The sequence below is a fragment of the Octopus bimaculoides genome, chromosome 5, assembly GCF_046866305.1.
Source record: "Octopus bimaculoides isolate indiv1 chromosome 5, ASM4686630v1, whole genome shotgun sequence".
NCBI classification, from domain to species: Eukaryota; Metazoa; Mollusca; class Cephalopoda; order Octopoda; family Octopodidae; genus Octopus; species Octopus bimaculoides.
Window position 1 is genome coordinate 97,819,489 of NC_142932.1, and position 25,456 is coordinate 97,844,944.

The 25,456-nt window shown below is 34.4% G+C and overlaps 1 protein-coding gene across 1 annotated transcript; it reads left to right on the forward strand.

The window, feature by feature from the left end:
• Positions 1-1,312: 1,312 nt before the first annotated feature.
• On the forward strand, positions 1,313-24,506 carry LOC106867886 (peroxisomal biogenesis factor 19; the record flags this gene model as incomplete). Its single annotated transcript, XM_052968264.2, has 8 exons — positions 1,313-1,435; positions 2,656-2,685; positions 6,993-7,194; positions 8,246-8,331; positions 10,984-11,181; positions 18,268-18,444; positions 19,160-19,204; positions 19,378-24,506. Coding segments are annotated over 8 exons (936 nt in total), but the record flags the coding sequence as incomplete, so codon positions are not given.
• Positions 24,507-25,456: the final 950 nt, after the last annotated feature.

Below are 25,456 nucleotides of genomic sequence, written 5' to 3' on the forward strand. Positions count from 1 at the left end.
TAATTTCAGTTGTTTTGATTTTTAAAAATTTATATAAATTACATCTCCCAGATAGAGAAATTTTGTAATATCTTCATTGTATCAGCTTTATTTTATTCCACTTATTTACTTTAAAAAATCAGTTTTAAGAATATTTTGACCAAAGTTGGTGAAATCATATGAAGTTGTCTGGTCTTCTTGTTCTAAAAGGAAAACAACTTAACTTCAAATGTTGCACTAGGATTTCTCATAGATTTCAAATAACATGTATTAACAAAATCTGACTAGTTTATTAGCTTTTTATGGAATATGACTTACAAGGAATCGTGTTTATTGATTTTTTTTTTTTTTACTATCAGCTGGCCCTTAAAATGCAGGAGATGGTTTCTTAAGAGCTGCTTGTTTCAAATGTTAACCATGAAAAGAGTTTGTGTGTATACCTCTTTTGAGTCAATCAATAAAATATTGGGAATACTTCTGGTACATTACAAAAAATAATTGTGATTTGATTCCAAAGAGTTCCTTTTGATGCTATAACCGTAGTGTAACTCCTAGATCTTGTGATTCCATAGCATGGTTATTATGGCTAATTTTAAGAAATAATCAATGAATGGATTACAGAAACAGTTTTATAAACATTTTATTAATAAAAGGGTAAATGAGCAAAGAGCAATACTGATTGTTAGGTTTAAAAGTTCAAAATGTAATTTCTAATTCGTGCTGTTTTTGTATTGATTTCATCTCAAAGAAATATTCTTCGTATTTTTAATTTTTGCTATTTGTTGTTGTTTTTTTCTGTGTAACTTACTGGGGAGTTGAAGTCTATGAAATGAACTAGCAAGATTTGTTATTAATCTTATTATTTTTCCTCTTAATATTAAAAAAGTTGAATTCAAGACATGGTTCTTTTTTTTTTTTTTTTCTTTTGGAGATTTCGTAAAATTGCATGAAATTTTAAAATTCTATATAAAAAGTTACATTTAAAATATTTAGAATGGAAAGAGAAAATTTTTAAGTACAGGATATGTAATGCAAAGTTATGTTAAGAATTCAACCAAGAAAGATGATATTAAAGGTTCTATTTTACTATTTACACATGGGCAAAATGTGTCTGATGGAATAGAATGTGTAGTTTTTGACAAGCAGGTTAGGAAATTAAATAAAACTAAGAACTGGTCACCAAGAAGTTAAATAACTTAAGTTTTAAATATTTAAGTCAATGAAATATCTTACATTATTCTTTCTTATGAAGTTGCTTTTGATTTTTTATTTAATGAATACATTCTTTTCTCTAAAAAATTTCTTGATATTCTATTTATTCTTTTAATTTAATATAGGTGCATTGCAAGACTTTGAACCAGCTGCAGATACTGGCTATGCTACTTCAGCATTAGCAGATAATGATATCAATACCCAAGCAACACCTGCTGGCACAACTACTTCTGAAGTATTAAAAGTAAGTTATTTTGTTAAAAGTGAAGTTTTATAATTTTTTTTTAAGAGAAATAGATTCTCAGTGATATTAAAAGTAAGGGATATGTCCATGGCAGTATGAATTTGCAACACAATTTTTATTCTTGCTTATGATAAAATTCAAGTATTTTTTTTAACATAGCTCCTAACTGCTATCAACTAATTTGCAATGCCATGAGTTTCATATTTGTAACTTCATATGATGAAGGAAAATAAAATATTAATGTAAGTCTAATATTTTAGATAGCAATTATAGTGTTCTTGTTTTGTTGGAATACAGAGTGTGCCAGGCAACTAAGAACAAAACAAACACAAGGAGAATCAGACACCAAACAGAAGAAAACAACTTATTCCTACAAGATCAATATACACATTCAACTAGATACACCAAAGAAACAGACCATTCAACAAAACTTTCCTCAGACCCTGTATGTTCACAAAAGTGACTGCATGCTAGGATCAAGTAGCACACTTCACCCAAAACAGCATCCCCCTCGTTGGCATCACAGAGCCTCTGGTTAGTTGCCCTCATCCTTGATGATGCCTCAGACCACAGTAATACAGGATGTTCAGATCAGAACTAGAGGTAAACCACATGATGTTGGAGTTATATGATCATCAGTTCTGAATCTTACCAGACATAAATACCCTCTCCTTATCATGTTGGACTTGTACCTCCTGTCCTCAGTACTCCTATGTATCTAATCATACATCTAATAGTGGACTCTGACGACTTGATCTATCTGACAGCAACTCTCATCAATCCACTAGGGTTATCATCAATGATATTCTGGTCCTGCTGGATGAACTCAGCCATTTTGACAACATCTGACTGCTGAGAATTTTTCTCTTGGAAACAGATGACATGTCCTCACTAGAAGCCTTCAATTCTTTCCCAACTTTGAACAAAAGATGTGGACACATTCAAGAAGCTGGTCATCTCTGAGTTCTTTGGTTGGTAGCTAGATCCATGAGCATTGCATGCTGTTTCATTTCTTGTGACAGATAGGAATCTGTCCTGTCAATACACCTGAAATAGAAATGAGAAAGTTAAAACTTGACATATGTCATGTAATATGTTAGGTCATCTTCCATGTATGGCCTACTAAAGTTGTATTCACAAATTTCCAGCACATCCTGCAAATTATGCAAGATATACGATTAAGATGCAGCATTTGTAAAAATAGTGTCTTTCAATTCCAGGGAGGCAGAGACTCTGATGCTGCAAATGAGGTAATTGTATTGACAAAATATTTCCAAAATATTTCAACCATAATAGTGAATTTTGATGGAGCTGCAAAAGCTGGAGAGAATCCTGATATAATCCAGTATATCTATGAGTATTATTTAAAATAATATGTTTATTATTTCAGTAACGCATGCACAATGATATACAGTAACCAGCCAGAATTAGCCACAGCATATCTACACATGTGTACCCCAATGAATTTCTTTCCTCATGACTTTCAGAAAAATGGATATTTTTTAATGAAATTTTTTACAAATACACTACAAATGGTGTAGATTCCAATTATATTGGAATTTGTTGAGAAATAAATTTTTCCATAAAAAATATGATGTGTGTTGGTATGTATGTGTGCTATCCCACCAGTTTTTATTTTCATATTAAATTCTTACATAATTGTAATCTACACACTCTGAAAGGTGTGTGTAGATTTTAAAATATTCATTTTTTTAATGTTATGAGGTAACAAATCTGGCCTATGTTAATTTTCTCAAACTTTTCTCCCCATTTCCTCGGAAACATTTTTTTCCACAACAAATTTAGATATAATCAAAGCATATTTGTAGAAAATGTCGTTAAAAAATACCCATTTTTCTGGAAGTTATGAGGAAACAAAGTTGGTGGAGCACATTTGTGTATGTATAATCATTGTTTTAATATAAGTATCTTCAATTATAATTTTAAGAAATTGTATGTTTGTTATGGTCTTTCACAGTGATATACAATAACCGGCCAGAGCAAATCTTTCATGACCAGACTACAGTTTTTGTGCATTTTGTTGATTCTGATACTATAGGAATTTGTTCTGAAAATATTTTTACAAGGATAGTGAGAGAAGTTTCAAAAAATTCACTGAAGTTGCCTTCATTTTCTCATAACTATCAGAAAAATGGGTTTTTTCCATGAAATTTTCTACAAATAATTTTCAGAGTGCAGTAGATTACGATTATAGCAGAATTTAATATGAAAATAAGAACTGGTTGGACAACATACATACATACTGGTATGTAGCACATATGTCTACAAAATGAAACTTGAAATTTTGTAAAAAAAATTATATGTGCCAGTATGTATGTGTGTGTGCTCACCATTCTCCTTTTCACATCAGATTCTTATATATTTGTAATTTACATGCTCTGAAAAGTATTTGTAGAAATTTTCATTTAAAGATACCCATTTTTCTGAAAGTTATGAGAAAACAAAATCAACATGTGTGAATTTTCTGAAAATTCCCTCCCCACTCTCCTGAAAAATACTTTGTCACAACAAATTCTGATATAACTGAAATCTACATCATCTGCAGCATATTTGTAAAAATTTTCATTAAAGAATATCTATTTGTCTGGAAGTTATGAGAAAACAGAGTCAGTGGGGTATATTCATTGTCTATATGTTCATTGCTTTAACAAGTGATACTAAGATTACATTGCTATCATATATCTACATATCAGCTTGCTACACTTCACTCTCATTTTATATGCATCAATATATAATTATATAACTGCATGTTATATAAAAACAAAAAATATACTTCTTTCATGACAATAAAATGATGACAATAATGCAAACGAGATTGGCTCAGCTTTTCACTACACATAAATGTAAGTAGGATAACAGCATATACAATGATATTGTGTTTAGTAACATTTACTAACTATTAAAAATGCATCATAGCGTGTGTGTACATATACAGGGTGTCCCAGAATTATCTATTTCATGAAATCAGGCAAATTTTAATTAAGACTGACAGAATTTTATGTTTATTACTTAATTATGATACCAAAACAAATAGATTTATAAATCCTATTCAAAACTTTATTGAAAATTTCCAATGTGGTCTGTATCCCTGCAAATTTTGAACCTATCCTTAGCATTGCAAAACACATTTTGAAGCATTTCAGGGGTTATCTTCTGCACTACTAACTGAATGCATTCTTTAAGTTCAGCTAAACTATTGTTCTAGCCTGAGGATGGAGGTAGAGAAAATGATTGCAGCTAAATTCAAAAAAATAAAAACTGTCATGGACAGATAAGTGGGATTCAACAGGAATGAAAATAAAATTATAAAAATATAAACGAAATTAAAAGTTTATACACTTTTAATATATATTAAAAATGATAAACATAAATAAAAGTGAGTTTTTAAAAAAAATTGTCTGATTTCACTGAAATAGATAGTTAACTCTGGAACACCCTGTATATCTATCTATCTATTTATATATATGTATATATATATATATATATATATATATATATATATATACACACACACACATATACATATTAACATTTATTGGCAGTATTTAGGCAGTAATTTTTGATTGCTTCATAAATGCCTGTTCTTTTTATATAATTGTATTTCATTTTATTGCTCTACATTACATTTTTCATTAATGATGTTCAAGCTTCATTCATGTTACATGTCTTGCCAACATTTTCCCCACAAGCATGCCATATGTGTACTTATGCCTATACACTATAGGAATATATGAAACAATATCAAACCAATGTAAAAAAATGTCTTAAAGATAGCATGTTTGCACAGGTATATATATATATATATATATATATATATATGAGCAATGCACCCAGGCAGTGCCCAGGTGTTATGACCTACTGCCACATTGTATTATTTGTTCTTTTCTTATGGGCAGAATTGGCACACAAGGAGTATGAAACAAACAACTCTTCTTTATAAACATGTTTTTTGGTCATTTTCTGATAAGCAATACTGCAGTTTCTGTTTACCAAATTCAATCACAAGTCTGTGCTTGGCCTAGGGCTATAGTAGAAAACACTTGCCCAAGGTACCATGCAGAGGGACTGAAATTGGAACTATGTGGTTGGGAAGCAAACTTCTCAACCACACAGTCATTGTTGCACCTAATATGTGTGTGTGTGTGTGTGTGTGTTAAATTGAGTATTGTGTCTGGCAGAGTTGCTTTCCTTAGCTAAAGACCTCGAAATTGTGTGACCTGACGTCATTTTTGAGGTTATTTTTGTAGTAAAAAAAAGAGTTGTGCAAAAGCTGAAAGATTACTAAATCTTTTGATACCTCATACGTCAAAATCGGCAGCTCAGTTTTCAAGTCCATAAGGATCATATGCATACACACACAAACTCTGTTTTATGTATTAAGCTATAACCATGTAACCACGGAAGCTAAAATAATGGCTTTGAAAACAGTCCCTGGGTGTTTATCTAATTCATATTAGCTTGGAAAATATATAGAAGATAGCAACAACATTTTAAGATAGAGGCCCATGGTGTAGATGAATGTTAAGAATTGATTGAGGAAATGTTCTAAATTTGTGATAAATCTTTCAGCCAATGAGCTTAGTATAAAATCTGATTTGAGAGTTTTAGCTAACCAAAGGTAGTTAAGCAGAGGAAAGAGGATCAATCAAGATCTGCCAATAAAAAATGATTGTCAACAGCATGACAGTGGTTTTCATTAACAGAAGAATTATGTTGTTTAGGTTGCAAATTTTACTATGTAAGTATTATATAAAAAAAGTCATCATTAAATTGTTTCTTGTATTTATACTAAAATTGGTTTCCTTCCTATATAGGCACAAAGTTTCAATTTTATAGGTGTAGGATGGAACTGTGATTCTTTTATAATGTATCAACTGTATTATTGATATACCTGTAATTAATTAGCTCGACCAGGAATTGAAACTAGGTCACAGACTCAATTTGGCAAGTTGGCAGAATCATTAGAGCATTAGAAAAATGCTTAGTGGAATTTCTTCTGGCTCTTTACATTCTGAGTTCAAGTTCCACCAATCAACTTTGCCTTTTATCTTTTTGGGGTCAATAAAATAAAGTGCTAGTTGAGCACTGGGGTCAATGTAGTTGACTAACCCCCTCCCTTTAAAATTCCTCACCTTGTGCCAAAATTTGAAACAATTACTTCAGTGAGTACTGCTCCTGTCAAATCTGTATATCCATTCTTCCAAATCAGGATTAATCAAAGTACTTATCTTACTACTTCTTTTGTATCACACTCCTTGTATCTGCAGATGTTTATACCTAATATTACATTATTATGGGTTTGTTTATCTGACCATTTATTTATACTTAGAGCTTATTTCATGTGGTCAAACTTAACATTGATTGTGCAAACTTTACTTACACGTTTTGTCCTTTTCATAGATGTACAGCTTTTTTTTTTTTTTTTTTTTTTAGATTAAAAGCAGAAAATAAATTCTGTGACATCCAAATGTCTTTGATATTAAAATTGTTTTGTCTTTCTAAGATGACTTAAAGTAGTGTTTAATTTCATCTTCAGAATGTCCTCCAATCGTCTTCATCAGCTTCATACATGTCTACTCCATTTAATAGTCCCAACTTGCCTCATTCTGAAAGAAGAAATGATACGGCAGGTAGGGATCTAGCTGAACAGCTTGATGAAGCTATGCATTCTTTCATTAATGAAGACCCTGTACTTATACAAAACATCGAAATCCTTGCCAAAGCAGCAGAATCTGCTGGTAAGTATGGATAATTATCAGTTAAATACTTTATTTTAATATTTTCTCATATTTTCATATTCATCTTTCAATAATTATGCAGCCATGCTGGGGCACCGGTTGATATTTAGAGGGATTTTTCCAATATTGAATGATTTGGGGAAAGAAACTAAGTAAAGTTTTAGTATGAGATTTGAGAGCAAAACTAATAAGGGCAATAAGTAGAACAGAGGCAAGGACATTAAATTGGTTTAAGTGAAGTTACTAAGTTCATGGGTGTTGAAATCATGGTGATAATAGTTAAAGAAGCTCAGAGATGATATAACTTCATGGTGTGGGTTATGAGCGTGAGTTATTCTAACAAGACTTTTTTTCTGGATATAATCTTCAGTTTGGATGAAATTTGGCAGAATTCCCAAGCAATATGCTTTTTGTTTTTAAGTAGTTTTACAAAAATAAAATGTTTTTGGATCCTAAAGCAGAAATATTTATGATAAAATATTACCTATGTTGACAGTATTGGAATTTTATGATGGCTTGTCACAAATTATTAAACCTAGCATATGTAGGCAGACATTCTAGTACCTCTGGGCTAAATTCAATAAGACTGATTCATGACATTTTGCAATATTTTGGCTGAAGATACAAGAGAAGACTAGAAGAATTTGTTTGTTCAAGTTACTTTAAGCAAGCATCACTACCAAAACTAACATCCAATTTTAGTTTCTAACTATTTAGAATACTATGTTATTTCATTAAAAATATACATACTCAGGACCGGTCGATGTAATGTAATTAAAACTATTAAATTATATTAACTTTATACATGATAGAACAGTCAATCTCAACACACCCACCTACAAGATGTGAACATTTCCTATGAATAGAAACCACTAAAATATCTTGTAGTTGGGAAAATTAAATTTCATTCAACAGACTTAAAAGACTAATTCCATATGCCATTACTGCCTTATTATAAAATTGAAAGGTGATGACAGTTATAATAGGATAAATAATTTTTTATTGAATGTGCCCTCTTTTTACAAAAAATAATGTAACAATTTTATTTCAGGTGATTCTCCTGAGGCCCAAAAGGAATTTGCAGACACACTTGCTAAAACACTAAGTAGTTTAGCCCAAAATGCAGAAGGATTACAGGTAAATTTTTTTCTTAAAGGATCAAGGTGTAGGAGATAAGTAAGCTTCAAGCAATCTGTAGAAATTATAGAAAACAACTATCAGAACAATAGTGGTTTATTAGTGCAGAAGGTTGTGAAATTTTTCAGTATCTAAGTTGAAAAAAGTTGTTTTATAGTTCACAGTTGGCAACCAGGGCTGCCGGATATATGAATAAAAATCCCCAAATTAAGGAATGGAGTTGATAAAATCCAGGCTACATATGTTTCATAGTGAGTGGAACCTCAGAAGTAGTAATTATCCAAGTGAGATGTATACCACAAGCTACTCTTCAGGCCAAGGATATCTTGATTATATGAAGTTAGTTAAGAATTAGTCTGTATAAGATGCAGCTTCAGTTTGTGCTGGGCCATAGAAGTGCAAATATATTTCTCATGAGAAAACTTATCATTAGTTTCCTCAGAGTCTCTTCATTTTGTTTTTCCTTCCTATAGTATTAAAAAAATGGTATCCATTCATGAAGCCCTGAAATCTTTAAACTTGCTTCAGATGGTAAATCCCACACTCTCTCTCTCTCTCTGATCTTCTATAATAACCATACATCTAAACCTCTATAACTAAAACTGTATCCAAAATCTAGACTTCTTAACACAAAATGATATTTCAGCCCTAATTAGTTACTTTTCTACTCTAGGCACAAGGCCCAAAATTTTGGGGGAGGGGGCCAGTCGATTAGATCGACCCCAGTACACAACTAGTACTTAATTTATCTACCCCAAAAGGATGAAAGCAAAGTCAACCTCGGCAGAATTTGAACTCAGAATGTAAAGACAGATGAAATACTGCTAAGCATTTCACCCGGCATGCAAACGTTTCTGCCAGCTCATCGCCTTAGCCCTAATTAGTTACTAGCACACTACAACATTCAACAGTTGCTCACATATCTGGGATGTGCTGCTGATGCTGCACATCTGAAGCCATCTGTTTGCTTGATATACATTCATTCATGAAAAGACTGCTGTCATGCATTTTTTCTCTGAACTCATGAGTTGTATACTATCTCTGCTGAAGCCCAACCAAAGCACTTACCTCTCCTCCATTGTTAATCTTGCTGTATCTTATTAAATACTAGAGACTTTGTTCAGTCACTGCCACCCATAACCACAGCACTTTGATGGTATTCTCCTTCCTTCTTTCCTACTTTTTCCCTCACAAACACCAATCAAAAGAAGTCCAAGCTGAATATTAACTGCATAAATCTTACCAGTCTAAGGTCTCCCAAGATTTTGGATGATTTCTCTCCTATTCTGACTAAATAACTGTCCAGTTTAGATACAAGGCCAGCAATTTTAAGGAGAGTTATCTAGTTAATACCATTGACTTCACTACTTGATTGATACTTTATTTTATTGATCTCAAAGAGATGGAAGGTGACCTACTTGTTAGTAGTAAGTGGGCAGTCGATTTTCTGGAGATGTCTTTAGGCTTTCTACTTGAGGCAGGCTTAAAGTATTTTGCAGTTGTTCTTCACAGAATGTTAGCTCTCTCTCAGTAATACATTTTGAAAGTTTAAGTACAAGCCTTTGATAAAATTAACTTTGGTGAAAATGGAAGAATAGATTAGAGTTCAAAGCTGGTGAGAAGTTGACAGTGAATCAAAGAATCTTGAACTCTACTTTCATTATCTTGCTGTAGATTTGGCTGTTGATAAAATATTGTCTGCTGACGTTAGTGAGCAACACATTTCAGACTTTGAAAGCTTTGTTTTATTCATTTGGACATTTCCTGATAAACAATTTCTGTATCCTAAGTTTCTGATTCTTGAAAGCTTGGAAACTGACTATGCCTACAATGATCTTGTCCACTTCATTTTTAGTTGTTTCTCTGAAGTATATTTTCTTTTGTTGTGCATGATCTGCTTAGGACTGGCAGTTAAGAATCAATCAGGCTTGTAGTGTAGGTAAGAGTATGAGGCTATGTCCAAAATGAGCTAAAGATACAGAGGTAAAGGCCAAATTTGTAAATGAAGATGATGATAAGTTTCTGAGGAGAAACAGTGATGTAAAGGTGGAAGAGGTTAGTTGATGTATGTCATTGAAAGAATTTTCTTTGATAGACTTTTTCCAAGATTCCAGGATTCTCAATGGCCAAACAGGTTCTTACAGAACATTGGAAATGAATGACACTATTTGTATGGCATTCATTTACAACTATCACATGATGTCAAGACAAGGAGATATACACACACACAAAACAGACTTCTTTCAACTTCCCTTTACCAATTCCACTTACAAGGCTTTGGTTGACTCCAAAGTAAACACTAAACCCAAAATCATGTTTCTGAGAAACACACTTCTTAACCACACAGCCACGCATGCATTAAAAAGGGATATGTATGAAATACTTTATAAATTTCTCTTTAAACTTTACCAAATTTTCATCTTTTACTCTTTCAAAATTGTTCAAAGGCTTTTTAAATTCATATTATTTATTTTTAATTTTCTATTTTATTAATAGTATATTTTGATAAATATCCAGACCACAGCTAAAAAAAAAAAAAAAAAAAAAAAAAAAAACATTTGGTGTTGAAGTGGAACTTTTTTGTGACTTTTGTATGCATTGCAATTCACTTTCAGAAGCATTTTAAAAAGAAAACTGGATTTTGTTTTTCAGGATCAGTTAAATGAAGAGGGTCTAAATCAAGCATTCAACAATCTTGGCCTAAACCCAGGTGGAGGCATTGATGGTGGAGGGAATAGCAGTGGCAGCAGTGGGAACAATCCAGATATTCTGCCTGTCATGCAAAACATGATGAAAACCCTTTTATCAAAGGAAGTTTTGTATCCCTCCTTGAAAGAAATTTCTCAAAAGGTAAACTTCCTTTCTTGCAATATTATAAATATTTTGAGAAACTGAAAGACTGTAACTGACTTTTCTGTAAAGAATTTGCTATTCTAGCAAAGGCAGAACATTACATATGCGTGTATGTGATGCCTCGTTTTTGTATAATAGAGAAGCAATAGATATTGTATATATTTTTGTGGTTATATTAAAACTGTGTTAAGACAATGGACTAGCAGAATTGTTAGTACACTGGCCAAAATGCTTAGCAGCATTTTGTCCATCTTTGTGTTCCCAGTTCAGATTCCACCAAGGTGTACTTTACCTTTCATCTTTTTGAGGTCAATAAAATAAGTACCAGTTGAACAGTGGGATCAATGTAATCAACTTATCTTCTCTCCCAAAATTGCTGGCCTTGTGCCAAAAGTTGAAACCAACCCATACTCTACAGCAGAAGTGTTAAGACCAGTTCCCCCAGTGGTGAGGAATGACCTGCTAGACTCCTGGGCTAGTACCGTGTTAAAAGCACTCGTGGTGGTGCCACATAAAAGCGCCCATGCAGTGCCATGTAAAAGCACCCAGCACACTCTGTAAAATGGTTGGCTTTAGGAAGGGCATCCAGGTGTAGAAACCATACCAAATCATACAGGAGTCTGGTGCAGCTTACCAGCTCTGGTCAAACCATCCAACCCATGCCAGCATGGACAACTGACATTAAATGATGAGGATGTATGTATATGTTTATATATATAATCAAAATAAGCAACAGGATATCCAGAGGTAATGCAGTATGATTGTTTCAAGCGACTCCATTTAATTGAACAATGCAACCATTACATCAATTCAAATGCAGAGCATAAATACATATAATTAAATTAAATTAAAACAGATGGACACATTAGTATAATTTTACCTAAAACCTCCAAGAAGGTAAGGAAATAGACAAAGAACTGTCTTCACTTCAGCTTAGAAGAAGCTACTAAGGTATTGCTTGAAACGATTGTACTGCATTACCTCTGGATATCCTGTTGCTTATTTTGATTTTAATCACCTTATTTTGAAACTGTATGGATAATACCGTACTAAATTCTGGTGCTTATATATATATGTATATGTTTATATAGATTTTTGTATATATATATATATATATATATATATATATATATATATATAAAGGGAGAATTCACAAAAAACAAAAGACGAAGACAGGTGGTGTAGAAAACAAACAGATGTATTAGTATAACGCTCGGGAATTGAAAAAGTCTTTAACGTTTCAAGCCTATGCTCTTCCATGAAAGGAACACAGAAAGAAACAAGGAGAGAAAAAAAATGTGTGTTGTGGTTAGTGATCTATCATGGCGAATGCCGGACAGAAGGGTCACACAGGAGAGCTAAGAAGAAGGGGAGGTAACAAAGTAGTAGTGATCCCAAAACAAAGGTGTGCGTGTGTGTAAGAGAGTACATATGTGCGTGTGAAAGAGGGCTGGTGATCTTGACGTGTGTGTATGTGTAGGTATGAAAATATGGGGATGGGAATTGATCAATGCTGGTGTTTGCGTGGTATGGAGTAGTGGGGTGTGGGTTAGGCTGAGGGTGGGGTATGTGGGAGAGGGTGTAAGGGATGGAATGGGGAAGGTGGGGTAGGGGTGGGTGGGCTTAAAAGGGAGGGTTGACGATGAAGGGGGAAGGGGAAGGTGGGTATGAGAGAAAGAGTAGAGGTGAAGAGAAGTAGGAGTCGGAGCAAGAGAGGAGAGGTGGGTGGGAGGGAGGTGGAGAGAGGTAAGGGGAGATGGTTAGATGGAGAGGGGAGGAGAGTTGAGCCCATGTGGTGCAAAGAGAGAAGATTAATCCCTGTTCACGGCGCAAATGGGAGTCTGGATGGCCCTTGTGCAAGGACAATCCGAACACGGACAGGTGTTGCAAAGAGTGACCGGTAGAGAGGAAATGGTGTGAGATCGGGGTGTCTTTGCCGAGGCAGATTCTTGGGGGTGTTCCGCGAACCAGTCAGCCAATGTCCAATGTACAGAGAATGGCAGAGAGAGCAGGAGATGCAATAGATGATGTTGGTAGAAGTGCAAGTGAAAGAGTCAGTGATGTGATAGGGTCAATGATGGGTGCCGGTGAGGAGGGTGGTGTTGGAGAGGTAAGGGCAAGTGTGGCAGTGTAGACAGAAGCAGGGGAATGAGCCAGGTTGGGAGGTTGAGTTCGGGAAGAAGCTGTGGACCAAGAGGTCTCATAGGTTGTGGGCTCGTTTGAAGGAGGAGAGGGGTCGGTTAGGGAAGATGTACGAAGTGAAGGGGTCAGACTGGAGACGCCGGAAAGCTCGGACAATGGTGCATTGGAGAGGTAGGGTGGTAGGTGAGGGGAAAAGGGAGATAGCAAGGCGTGTTCGGGGGGAGAGAGCAGATGCACGGTCCATGGAACATGCTCTGGCAAGGGCGGTGTGGATAGTGTGAGGTTGCACTGATACAGTTGCCAATATAACGGCTATATAGTTCGGGAGTGGGACCAGTGAAACTTGAAAATATTTGGGCCTCAAAATAGCCAACGAATAGGTTCACATATTTGGGGCCCATTCTCGTTCCCATGGCCACTCCCGAGATCTCCGACTCTATATATACCCAGGTTTTCACCACTCACTCTCCCTCCTCCACACTCTTTAATCACACTTTTTTTCGCAATACCTGCCACTTATATTATGACATTCTCTCCAAATTGGTGTGGTAAACTCAAATTGTCATTTATGCAAAGCTTAAAATTTACTCCACAAATGTTTTGTCGTCAATGCTACACTTTCCTGTATCACCTGTTTCAACATAACTGTAATATATATACATATATATATATATACTAGCAGAGGCACCCGGCGTTGCTCGGGAATGAAATTGTTGCTTATATACTTGAAGAAAAAAAGGCAAAATATGCTGTATAGAAATTTGAGGACATTCTGTAGATGGACTCTCAGATGAATGATGGCTGGGCGCCTCTCATCATCATCATCATCATCATCGTTTAACGTCCGCTTTCCATGCTAGCATGGGTTGGACGATTTGACTGAGGACTGGTGAAACCGGATGGCAACACCAGGCTCCAGTCTGATTTGGCAGAGTTTCTACAGCTGGATGCCCTTCCTAACGCCAACCACTCAGAGAGTGTAGTGGGTGCTTTTACGTGTCACCCGCACGAAAACGGCCACGCTCGAAATGGTGTCTTTTATGTGCCACCCGCACAAGCCAGTCCAGGGGCACTGGCAACGATCTCGCTCGAAAATCCTACAGGAGCCAGTCAGGCGGTACTGGCAACGGCCACGCTCAAAATGGTGCATCTCATGTGCCACCCGCACAAGAACCAGTCCAGGGGCACTGGCAACGATCTTACTTGGCTTGCCGGGTCTTCTCACGCACAGCCCATTTCCAAAGGTCTCGGTCCGTAGTCATCGCCTCGGTGAGGCCCAATGTACGAAGGTCTTGCCTCACCACCTCAGCCCAGGTCTTCCTGGGCCTACCTCTTCCACGGGTTCCCTCAACTGTTAGGGTGTGGCACTTTTTCACGCAGCTATCCTCCTCCATTCTCACCACATGTCCATACCAGCGCAATCGTCTCTCTTGCACGCCACAACTGATGCTTCTAATGTTCAGCTTTTCTCTCAAGATACTTACACTCTGACGGGTATTCACATTGACATTACACATCCAACGGAGCATACTGGCTTCATTCCTTGCGAGCTTACGTATGTCCTCAGCAGTTACAGCCCATGTTTCACTGCCATGTAGCATGGTTGTTCGTACGCATGCGTCATACAGTCTGCCTTTTACTCTGAGTGAGAGTCCCTTTGTCGCCAGCAGGGGTAAGAGCTCTCTAAACTTTGCCCAGGCTATTCTTATTCTAGCAGCTACACTTTCAGCGCACCCACCCCCACTACTAACTTGGTCGCCCAGATAGCGGAAGCTATCGACTACCTCTAGTTTTTCACCCTGGAATGAGATAGAAGTTGTTTCCTGTTTGTTTGCAGTCTTTATTGCACCTGAACATCTGCCACAAACAAAAACTAACTTGCTAGTTAACCTGCCTTTGATGTTGCTGCACCTCTTATGTGTCCATAGCTTGCACCGGGTACATCTTATAGAGTTACTACCTACTCCTTTTCTACATACTGAGCAGGGCCATCTACCTGAAGGGGTTTGTGTTTTATCTACCTTCCTACTTATTAGGATTTTGGTTTTAGCTAGGTTGACTCTAAGGCCCTTCAATTCTAGACCTTGCTTCCACACCTGAAACTTCTCCTCTAGTTCTGATAGTGACTCCGCAATTAGGGCAAGGTCATCAGCATAGAGGAGCTCCCAGGGGCAACCTGTCTTGAACTCCTCTGTGATTGCCTGGAGGACTATGGTAAATAATAGGGGGCTGAGGACGGAACCTTGGTGGACCCCTACCTCTACCCGGAATTCATTGCTGTACTCATTTCCAACCCTCACCTTACTGGCCGCATCTCTGTACATGGCTCGCACAGCTCTCACTAGCCATTCTTCTATCCCAAGTTTCCTCATTGACCACCAGATAAGGGATCGGGGGACCCTGTCAAAGGCTTTCTCCATGTCAACGAAAGCCAGGTACAGAGGTTTATCCTTGGCTAGGTATTTCTCTTGCAACTGTCTCACTAGAAATAAGGCATCAGTAGTGCTTTTACCTGGCACGAACCCAAACTGCATCTCATCTAAATTGATTCGCTCCCTAATTAGTTGGGCTATGACCCTCTCTGTAACTTTCATAACCTGATCTAACAGCTTGATGCCTCTGTAATTATTTGTATCTAAAGCGTCCCCTTTACCTTTGTAGCAGTTGACTATGATGCTGCTACACCAGTCATAGGGTATGACTCCTTCGTGTATCACCTGGTTCGTAATACGGGTGACTAGGCTATAGCCAACACTGCCAGATATTTTGAGCATCTCTGCAGTGATTCCTGATGGGCCGGGGGCTTTCCCGGTCTTCATACTCTTAATTGCTTTATCTACCCTGGTACTATCAACTCGGATAGCTGGTCCCTCTATTGGGTCGACATAAGGCAGGCTCTCTTTCTCCCATTCATTCTCTTTATTAAGCAATCTATCGTAGTGGCATCTCCAGACCTCTTTCTTTGCATCCTCATTTAATGCAAGCGTACCATCATCCATGCGAACACATTTCTCTCCTACAACATCACTATTCTCTCTCCTACACTGTCTTGCAACCCGAAATACCTCGAGTCTTTGGTCCTCACGGCGCAGAACATTGGCAAATCTTTCCTTATCTGCTTCCCCTCTGGCTAAATAAACCTGTCGCCTAGCCTCCCTTCTGGCACATTGGTACAATTCCCTGCTACCACCGTTCTTCCAGTCCTTCCAAGCTTGTTTCTTTTGTCTAATAGCCCTGTCTACCTCCTTGTTCCACCACCACGTTACTCTGGGTTGGGAGGGGACCTTACACCACCCACAAATCTGGTCGGTGGCTTTCAACAGGTTGTCCCGCAGAAATCTCCAATTGTCTTCCACGTTGTATGATGCTATATCCCCTTCTATTTCGTTAAATGCTTCAAGTAACTTGTCTCTAAGTCTCTGTCCGTTTGCAGGGTCTTTAAGCTTCCACACCCTTCTTCTCCAAGCCTGTCTAATTCTGGGCACCCATTTTGCCTTGATCCCAAAGTCGCTAACTACTAATCTATGTTGTGGGGTACATTCTTCGCCAGGGTAGGTTTTGGCATGAATGGGGAAAATTGAAGATGTGCCAAAAAGCCTCATTGGTACTTGGAAACTTCTACGAAAATTAAAATGGGGATCGTTGCCAGTGCCCCTGGACTGGCTCTTGTGCGGGTGACACATAAAATACACCATTTCGAGCGTGGCCATTGCCAGTACCGCCTGACTGGCCTTCGTGCGGGTGACATGTAAAAGCACCCACTACACTCTCTGAGTGGTTGGCGTTAGGAAGGGCATCCAGCTGTAGAAACTCTGCCAAATTAGATTGGAGCCTGGTGTTGCCATCCGGTTTCACCAGTCCTCAGTCAAATCGTCCAACCCATGCTAGCATGGAAAGCGGACGTTAAACGATGATGATGATGATGATGATTAAATGAAAAAAATGATTTACGTGAATATCCTCAGAAGAGTAATTGAAATAAATGGCGATTGTGGAACCCTCCACGCACGCACGCGTGCACACATATACACGTGTGTCTTTGTAAATATGTTTGTATACATTTATGTATGTGTGTGTTTGTAAGAGACAGAGTGTGAGTGAGAGAGAGAGGTTTGTTGTCATATATACGTACATGCATAAATATACATACATCTTTGGATGTATGCATATGACAACACAGCCCTTGACTCACTCACACTCTGTCTCTTACAAACATGCACACATGTCTTTGTAAATATGTTTGTATACATTTATGTATGTGTGTGTTTGTAAGAGACAGTGTGAGTGAGTCAAGGTGTGTATGTATGTGAGACAGAGTGAGAGAGCGGTGTGTATGTAGTATTTACTCTCTCTCTCTCTCTCTCTCTCTCTCATACACACTCACACACACACTCACACACAAAATAGAAAGTGAAGCTTTTTGCGGTTGTTACGTCAATACCGGAAGTTGACATTGAGGAACCTTTTTAAAGAAGTGAATCTTAAATATAAAGCATTATTTATTTTTAATTAAAAGAATCAAATGAAGAGCCTAAGATTTATCCGAGGTCAAATTATTCATGCATTACAAGTATGGAAGCATTTGGTGAAGTTGATTTCACGTGAAAAGCGATTACACACACATCTCTGTTTTATATATATATATATATATATATATATATATATATATATATATATATATATATGTTGTTGTACTTGGGGATGGTCATGTTGCCAGTTTAGCCAATATATATATATATATATATATATATATATATATTTACATACATACAAACTATATCATTATTAATCCCGAGCAACGCCAGGTATCTCTGCTAGTTTGATTATAAAAGAAACAGTTCAAATCTATCCATGCAAATTCATAGTAATATGTGTCAGTTTTGAGTTCTGAATATCAGACATATTTCCAATGTTCTATTGAAATAATACTTTTCTTTACAGTATCCTAAATGGCTAGAGGAAAATTCTGGAAAGACAGACAAGAAGTTGATTGAGAACTATAAACATCAGTATACTTTGATGAAGACAATTTGTAATGAGTTTGAGAAAGAAACAACCACAGATAGTGATGATGTTAAAAATGACAGATTTAATAAGATCCTAGAGTTCATGCAAGAAGTAAGAACATCTTTCTTTACACATATGCACTCTATTTGTCTGTCTATCTTCCCCCCTCTCTCTCTCTCTCTCTCTCCCACTTTTATTGCCATCATCCATAACATATACACACAAGCACATATACATACATACATACACAGACACTAAACAGGAAGTGGGAAATTTAACAAAACATTTCATTTGTTAACATTTTAAAGTCATTTCAGATCATGTTTAATGTTTTATGTGGGTCTTTTTTCTTTGAGCTGTTCAGTTGTGGCTAATCTTTTTGCTGCATTTCTTTACCACATGTTGAAGAAAACTTTTTCTAAAGTCTTTTAAGCATACATCTGGGCTACTTGTTGACATGAAAGAAAAAAAACTCAAATGAAATCCCTACTTGATGGTTTATTAAGTTTCTAGCTTAATCTTTGCTAAGCATAAATGAAATATTTTATAAAGCTCAAGTTAGAAAAAAATCAATTTTCTTCAGAAAAGACAACACTAATTTTAATAACAAACATTAAATAATTTAAATTTAATTTGCCAAAATATTTTTGTCGCTTTGAGACCGCAAGCATGGAATGTTGTCAGTGAACAGGTCGTGATCTCAAAGCGACGGAAATATTTTGGCAAATTAAATTTAAGTGTTGAAGTGAATCTAACGGTTTTTGTGTGTTTCTTAAATGGCTTATAAACACCTTCCACATTAAATAATGTTTCTGTAATTTTCCAGATGCAAGAATTAGGGCAACCTCCTAAAGAAATACTTGGAGAGATGGTAAGCCTATTACTTATATTGTTTTCATTAAGATTAATTTATTTAGGATGAATTTATAACATTTTTGTTGTTTTTTTTCTTTTCATTTATAACAGTCTCATGCATTTAAAATTTGTTGTCCTGACTGCTCTTATTATTTTCCTTCAAACCAAAGTGTTTTCCTGTGCTTTCAGGCACCTGGGTTGGAATTTGATGCAAACGGCTTTCCAAAGTTGTCTCATTCTGGTGACCAATGTTCTATAATGTGAGTGGACTCAAAATAATACTTGCTTTCCTCTCAACACATTCCAGGAAACAAAAAGGTAAAAAAAAATATAAAAATATAAAAATCAACTTTAAAACAAACCAATGAAAGACAATAATGTCATAAGTGAATAAGAAACATTGCAAAAGACCAAGAATGAGAAGAATTATCTGCAGACATGAGGTTGCTAATATGGATGTGCTGAGAACTGTTCCAAATATACAAGCTGTGATCTTTATTTTTTTTTGTCTTTCCCTCACCACTACTATCTTCCAATGAACCATTACTTAATCCTCCAACCCAAGATAAACTTTTGGGATTATGTTGATACCTCTTTATTCTTTTTAAAATACCCTAACTTCACCCTTCTTTTTTTAGCCTTCCCTTATCTGTATAGCATCCTGTTTGTGTTCCAATTGTTTTATTGTACACATGTAGATGCATCTGCATATATGAGTTCTTCTATTTATATGAACATGTGTGAGTGTATACATAAATGTGTGTGTGTATTTATTGCATGACTCTATGCATGCATAGATAGACAGATGAGCATAGTTGCCATGTGGAGGTGAAGTTCAGTTATAAAGATAAATTCTGACAAATTTTCTTCTTTAAAGAAAGTCAAATTTGCTTTTGCTCGCCTCTCACTCTTTACTTTCTTTCACTGCACTTTAGTTATCTCCAGTTTGAATTTGAGTCAATCACTTTACTTTCCTTTGATATGTATTTCCTAATAAAATATAATGGTCATTTTTTTTTTTTTTTAACCTTAGTGTTATGTTGGTATATTGGTAACTACTTTCAGGATCTGTAGTGCACATACAGAGTGTTTACCTGGTCTGGAATTTAGCACCAATCTTGATTGATAATAAATTTATTTTTTAAAAATACAAATGAAAAAAATATTAAAACTAATCTCAATTTTAAAAATTGGTGCATTATTTGACCATTTCATATGTTCTAGAGCTTTTATTCTTTTTTTTTTTTTTTTTAGAAGCAAATAGTTCCTTCAAAATTAGTTGTTTGGAGGTCTCTTTGTTTCCCTAAATTTCCTTCCCTCTGACAGTTACATATCACACTCCATTTTAAAGGAGAATTCATGTAAGAGTGCAATTGTCATGAGTAGTGAAGGAGGCCTTGCCTGGTGTCTGAATGAGGGAGAGAGAGAAAGTGAAACAAATAAAAAATAAATTAAGGTGAAGGAACTATGTGGAGAGTGAACACGAGGCCAAGAAAGTTTCAATTTGTGTTTGTGTGTGTGTGAGAAAGAGAGAGAGCAGGGTCAGCTTGGAGAATGAAGAGGGAAGAAGTTAGAATTGGAGAGGGAAAATAGAAAATGCATTTGCTTGAATCCACACAGAGAGAAGATGGTGTTTAAGTCAGGAAGGGAAGTGGGGAAAATCAACAATTAAAAGGAGTGGGAAAACAAAGACCAACTATACCCTGAAATGTATTTTAAAATGTTTAAGCAAAAGGCATTTGTGGAATTCTTAGTTTGTAGAGCAAGTTATTTTATTCCATTTTAGTTAGCTAGAGAATATGAATTGTAATTTCCCCTATACAGAAAGGCCTTATCTGGTTGCAAGCATTTCAATTGGGTTTTTGCCTATTAAGCTCATGTTTCATTATTAACTTTCACTTGTTTTCAATAAACATTTGATAGATAATATCTTGCTCTGCAGGATGGCTTGTAGAATATTTTGCATTATTAACTGTATATTATTATGATATAGTTTGTATGTAATTATCTCATTTTCACTTGATGTTAGTAAAATATTTTTGTTTGGAAGTTAAGAACATTTGTGTCAAATTCAGTATGGTCATAGGTATATTTGTTCCTGAACTATGGTCTGCTATTAAAATAGTGTCTCTTCCTTTTATCACAAAGTAATTAAGAGATAGTCTACACACCACCAATCTATTAATATTTGCTCAGTCATTTTTTTTTTAAATCTGAAATAAATTTATCTTTGAAGGATAAGTGTTTCTCTAAATTTATAACTTGCCAATATATAAATTTCTATTGAAACATTAGGACTACATTAAAACAATTTCTCTTAGTTTTAAGCCAAATTTGAATATGAATTGAAAGGTGAAAAAAAAATGATTTATTAGAAGAGTAATTCAAATTTATGCTTGTGATAAAATTAACTGGTAAGTTCTAAAATCAGAACTGTTATCAGAAATTAGCTTTGATAAAATTAACTTTCAAAAATTCATTAGTTAATTGTTTTTGTTTTCATTAATGTTGACAGTGTCTACTGGTTTTCAACTGCTTACATCAGTCTTATTACCTCTACAAAGTACAATGCTTAACATTGAAATATTCTCGTCAGGATATATTTGTCTTTCTCAGCCTTCTTTGCTGCAATTGTTTATAATACCAATCATTTTGATTATGTGCAGTCAAAAATTAACTTCAGTATCATTTTACATTTCTGTCCTTTACTTTTTTTCCTCTATAAATTAATTTGGTAATAGCAGTCATATATTTATATGTAAATTTTCAAATATTTACCTCTCACATTGAAGGTATCTTCTGCTTGGGGCAAAGGTAGAAGTATAATTGTTTCCTTATTAAATAATTTTACATTAAGACTGTATTGATAAATAAATCTTTGTTCATACAAGAACCCTTTCATATATATATATATATATATATGAAAGGGTTTTCTTAGGTATTTTTTTATATGGTAATAATTTTATATAAATAGATCTTGGCATATCTTGGATATTATGTGATAACTATATACAGACAAATTATCATATGCAGTGATGTAATTCTTTTATAAGCAAATCTTGACTTAAAGTTAGGTGATGTTTCATCAAATGGTTATTATCTAGTAATTTTATGTTAACAAATTTCAGCATACTGGTAGATGAGTTTCTGTAATTAGATCTTGGCTTACAGTAAAACAATTTTGTATGGAAAAACACAAATCATCATAAACCAGATCCTGATATTGTGCCATTGGAATCAGTACAGAATCATGTTCATAATTATAGCTAAATTAGAATTGTGAAATAGATTTTTCTGATTATTTTTTTCATGCAAGTTCCTGTGTGTGTGTACGTGTATGTGCAAATGTGTGTATGCATGCACAGACATGTGCATGCATGTGTGTGTATGCATGCACATTGTATGTGTGTGTGTAGAAAACTATCTTTTTTTAAATTTTTTTATCAGAAGTATTTTTATTTGCCTATTGTTTTTATCAATAAACAAAGCAATATTTTTCTCTTTTATCATTCATACCTGTGTCAGTATATGTCTGGTTTTATTTAAAATTTCAAATATATTTATTATTAAGCTTTCAATGTAAACTGTCAAATTTGAAGGTAAAAATTGAAATGTTGGTCTATCTATAACTTATATTCCTTTTAATGTTACTGTAACATCAAGAACAGCAACAGTAATTATATTAATAATTATATTTTGCTTCTGACAGGGTTTAATGACTAAATCAATATTGTTTCACTTTGCTTCAGGATGGTTCAAGATTTTGTTTAAGTAGTGCCTTGTAGAATTTTTCCTTTTAACTATTCATTTGACATTGTTTTGATAAGACTTTATGCTCATATTTAGTGTGGTTTGTTAATGGTTTGAAATGATAATAAGTCACTGCAGTGCTTACAGTCCTCCAATTGATAGTAAGTCAGTGCAGTGTTTACATACTGCACACAAAATGTAAGTATGACAATCAAAACAGCACTCTAAGAGAAAAAAAGGAACACCAGTGTACTTATAAATCTGTCATCAACATTGCTACTAGATTTTTATGATCTACTTAAATATGTATAGTCTATTGTTAGTTTGCATTTGATTATTATCAGGATATCAAAATGACTCCATCTTTGTCAGTTTTTTTATATGCCATACATTTACATTTTCTGAAACTAATTTTAATTTTTATACTCTTTGCTTTATACCAAACATTGTAATTGTATGGATCTTTTTGACAAAATGGAGATTGAATTAAAACAGTTTTATGTCCTAGATATATTGGATAAAAAATCTTATGTTTGGCCTACTATAATTTTTTTGTCTATATTTATTCTAAGGATTTATAATAGCTTCAAATTTTGCTTATCTCATCAATTAAGACTCCCCAACTCTCTCTTTCCTCTTTCTTTTTAATTTTAATTTTAGTTTCTAAAGAAATACATTTTCTAAACCAGAGATTTCTTTGATTTTGTGTAAAAGAGTTTAAGTATTTTCCTTTTTCAACACATTTCCTTCCAATTCCTGTACAAAATGACAGTTGGATAAGAAAATAATGTTATGGATGTATAACTTGTGTACAAAATGTGCTTCATTTCAAAATAATTAACTTTAGGTAGCTTAGTTTGTAATTTTAAAGATAGGAATATGAGGAGAGAGTTGAAATGTATCTTACATTTTCATTGTATTTTTTCCATTTGTTTTTACTGCTGTCTGTATGTATTTTGGTGTCTCTCTTTGTATTTGTGTTATTCTGAACATCTCTATATTAATGCATAATCAATCATGCATTTATAAGCAAGTATTGTATGAATGTACAAATTTATGCTCATACATATGCTGGCAAAAACAAGAAAAAGGCATGCATGTACAATATACACATTACTTTATACATCAACACTTCTTTTAAAGAATTAATTTGATAAGCTTATGTAGAATTCTTTATTTTGTGTTATCATTTTTTTTTAATGCTGGGTAGAACAGAACAGTAAGTTTGGATCAGTTTTGTACATTCAGAGGGTTATTAGCTGAATTCTATATATTTCACAATGGAAGAGAAAAGTACATTCTCTGCAACAGTAATATTGCCGGCCATTCCCCTCCCACATTCTTTGTATTATTTTTTGCAAGCATTTTTATTTTGTTTATTTATTTTATCTTTTGTTTGGAATTTGTTTTTTAAGCAAAAAAAAAAAAAAATCAATCAAGAATTATTTAATTGTTTCTTCGGGAACATTGAAGAAATTCTTTTTACAAGGTAATTCTGTTCAGTTTCATAAAGAGCAGAAGTGATAATTCTACAACACTAACGACAATAAAAAATTATTCAAGAAAAATGAAATTTGTTTTCTATTTAATTTTCGTTTTTTCTTTTTCTTTTGTTTTATTTTGTTCATTGTCTAAAGCATATACACACACATACACACACACACATTTTTTTATGTGAAGAAGAAACAGCAAATGAACAGAATTTAATGATACTAATTTGAAAATCAGCTGAAATCATAGTTTTCCAAAAGAATAATCTAAATAAAGTGAAGCGGTTTTAGTGTTTTATAAAGCAGATGTAGTTTATAATGTCTTTTTATTGATGTCAATAATTTGGATAAGTACCAGTGAAGTACTGGGGACTGAGTTAAGCAACTGTCTTCCTCCAAATTGAGGCCTATATCAGAAATCAATAATTTGAAGAAAGTTTAATTCCAGAAAGCCGCAAAAATTCATTGTTACCATTAACAAGGTTTTAAAGTACTATAAAGGTGACTTTGAGAATTTCAATAACCAAAGAATGGTCCTTGTACTTCCTATCAGATCTTAAGTTCATTTTATCAGCATTCATAAATGAATTAGAATACATCATTAATAAATTATTTTCTTATCTCATTTTAACAGTATAGTATAACAAATTGCTTTTCAAGAAATTTTCTAATTTAATGTAATATTCTTAAGAGAATTTTGTTTTTGCAGTGTATGCTGTCTCCTTGTAATTTTCAGACAAAAGTTTCCAATATTCCTTCTATTGCAGATGATAAAAACAAATTTGAAATGGACGTCAATATTACCTTCTAAATACAAAATAAACTTTTTTTATTTTACCTTTCTTATTTTCTTAATCCCAATAGATGAGGTTTTCCAATGCTTCCTTTGTCTTAATGCTGAAGTGAAACATTAGTGAAATGGTTCGCAAAGTGAAGAAATTGATTTTCATCAATTTGTAATCATATATTAAATAATATTAAAATTATGTAATGGAGAAGAACCAAGAATTCATTTGATAAATACATAA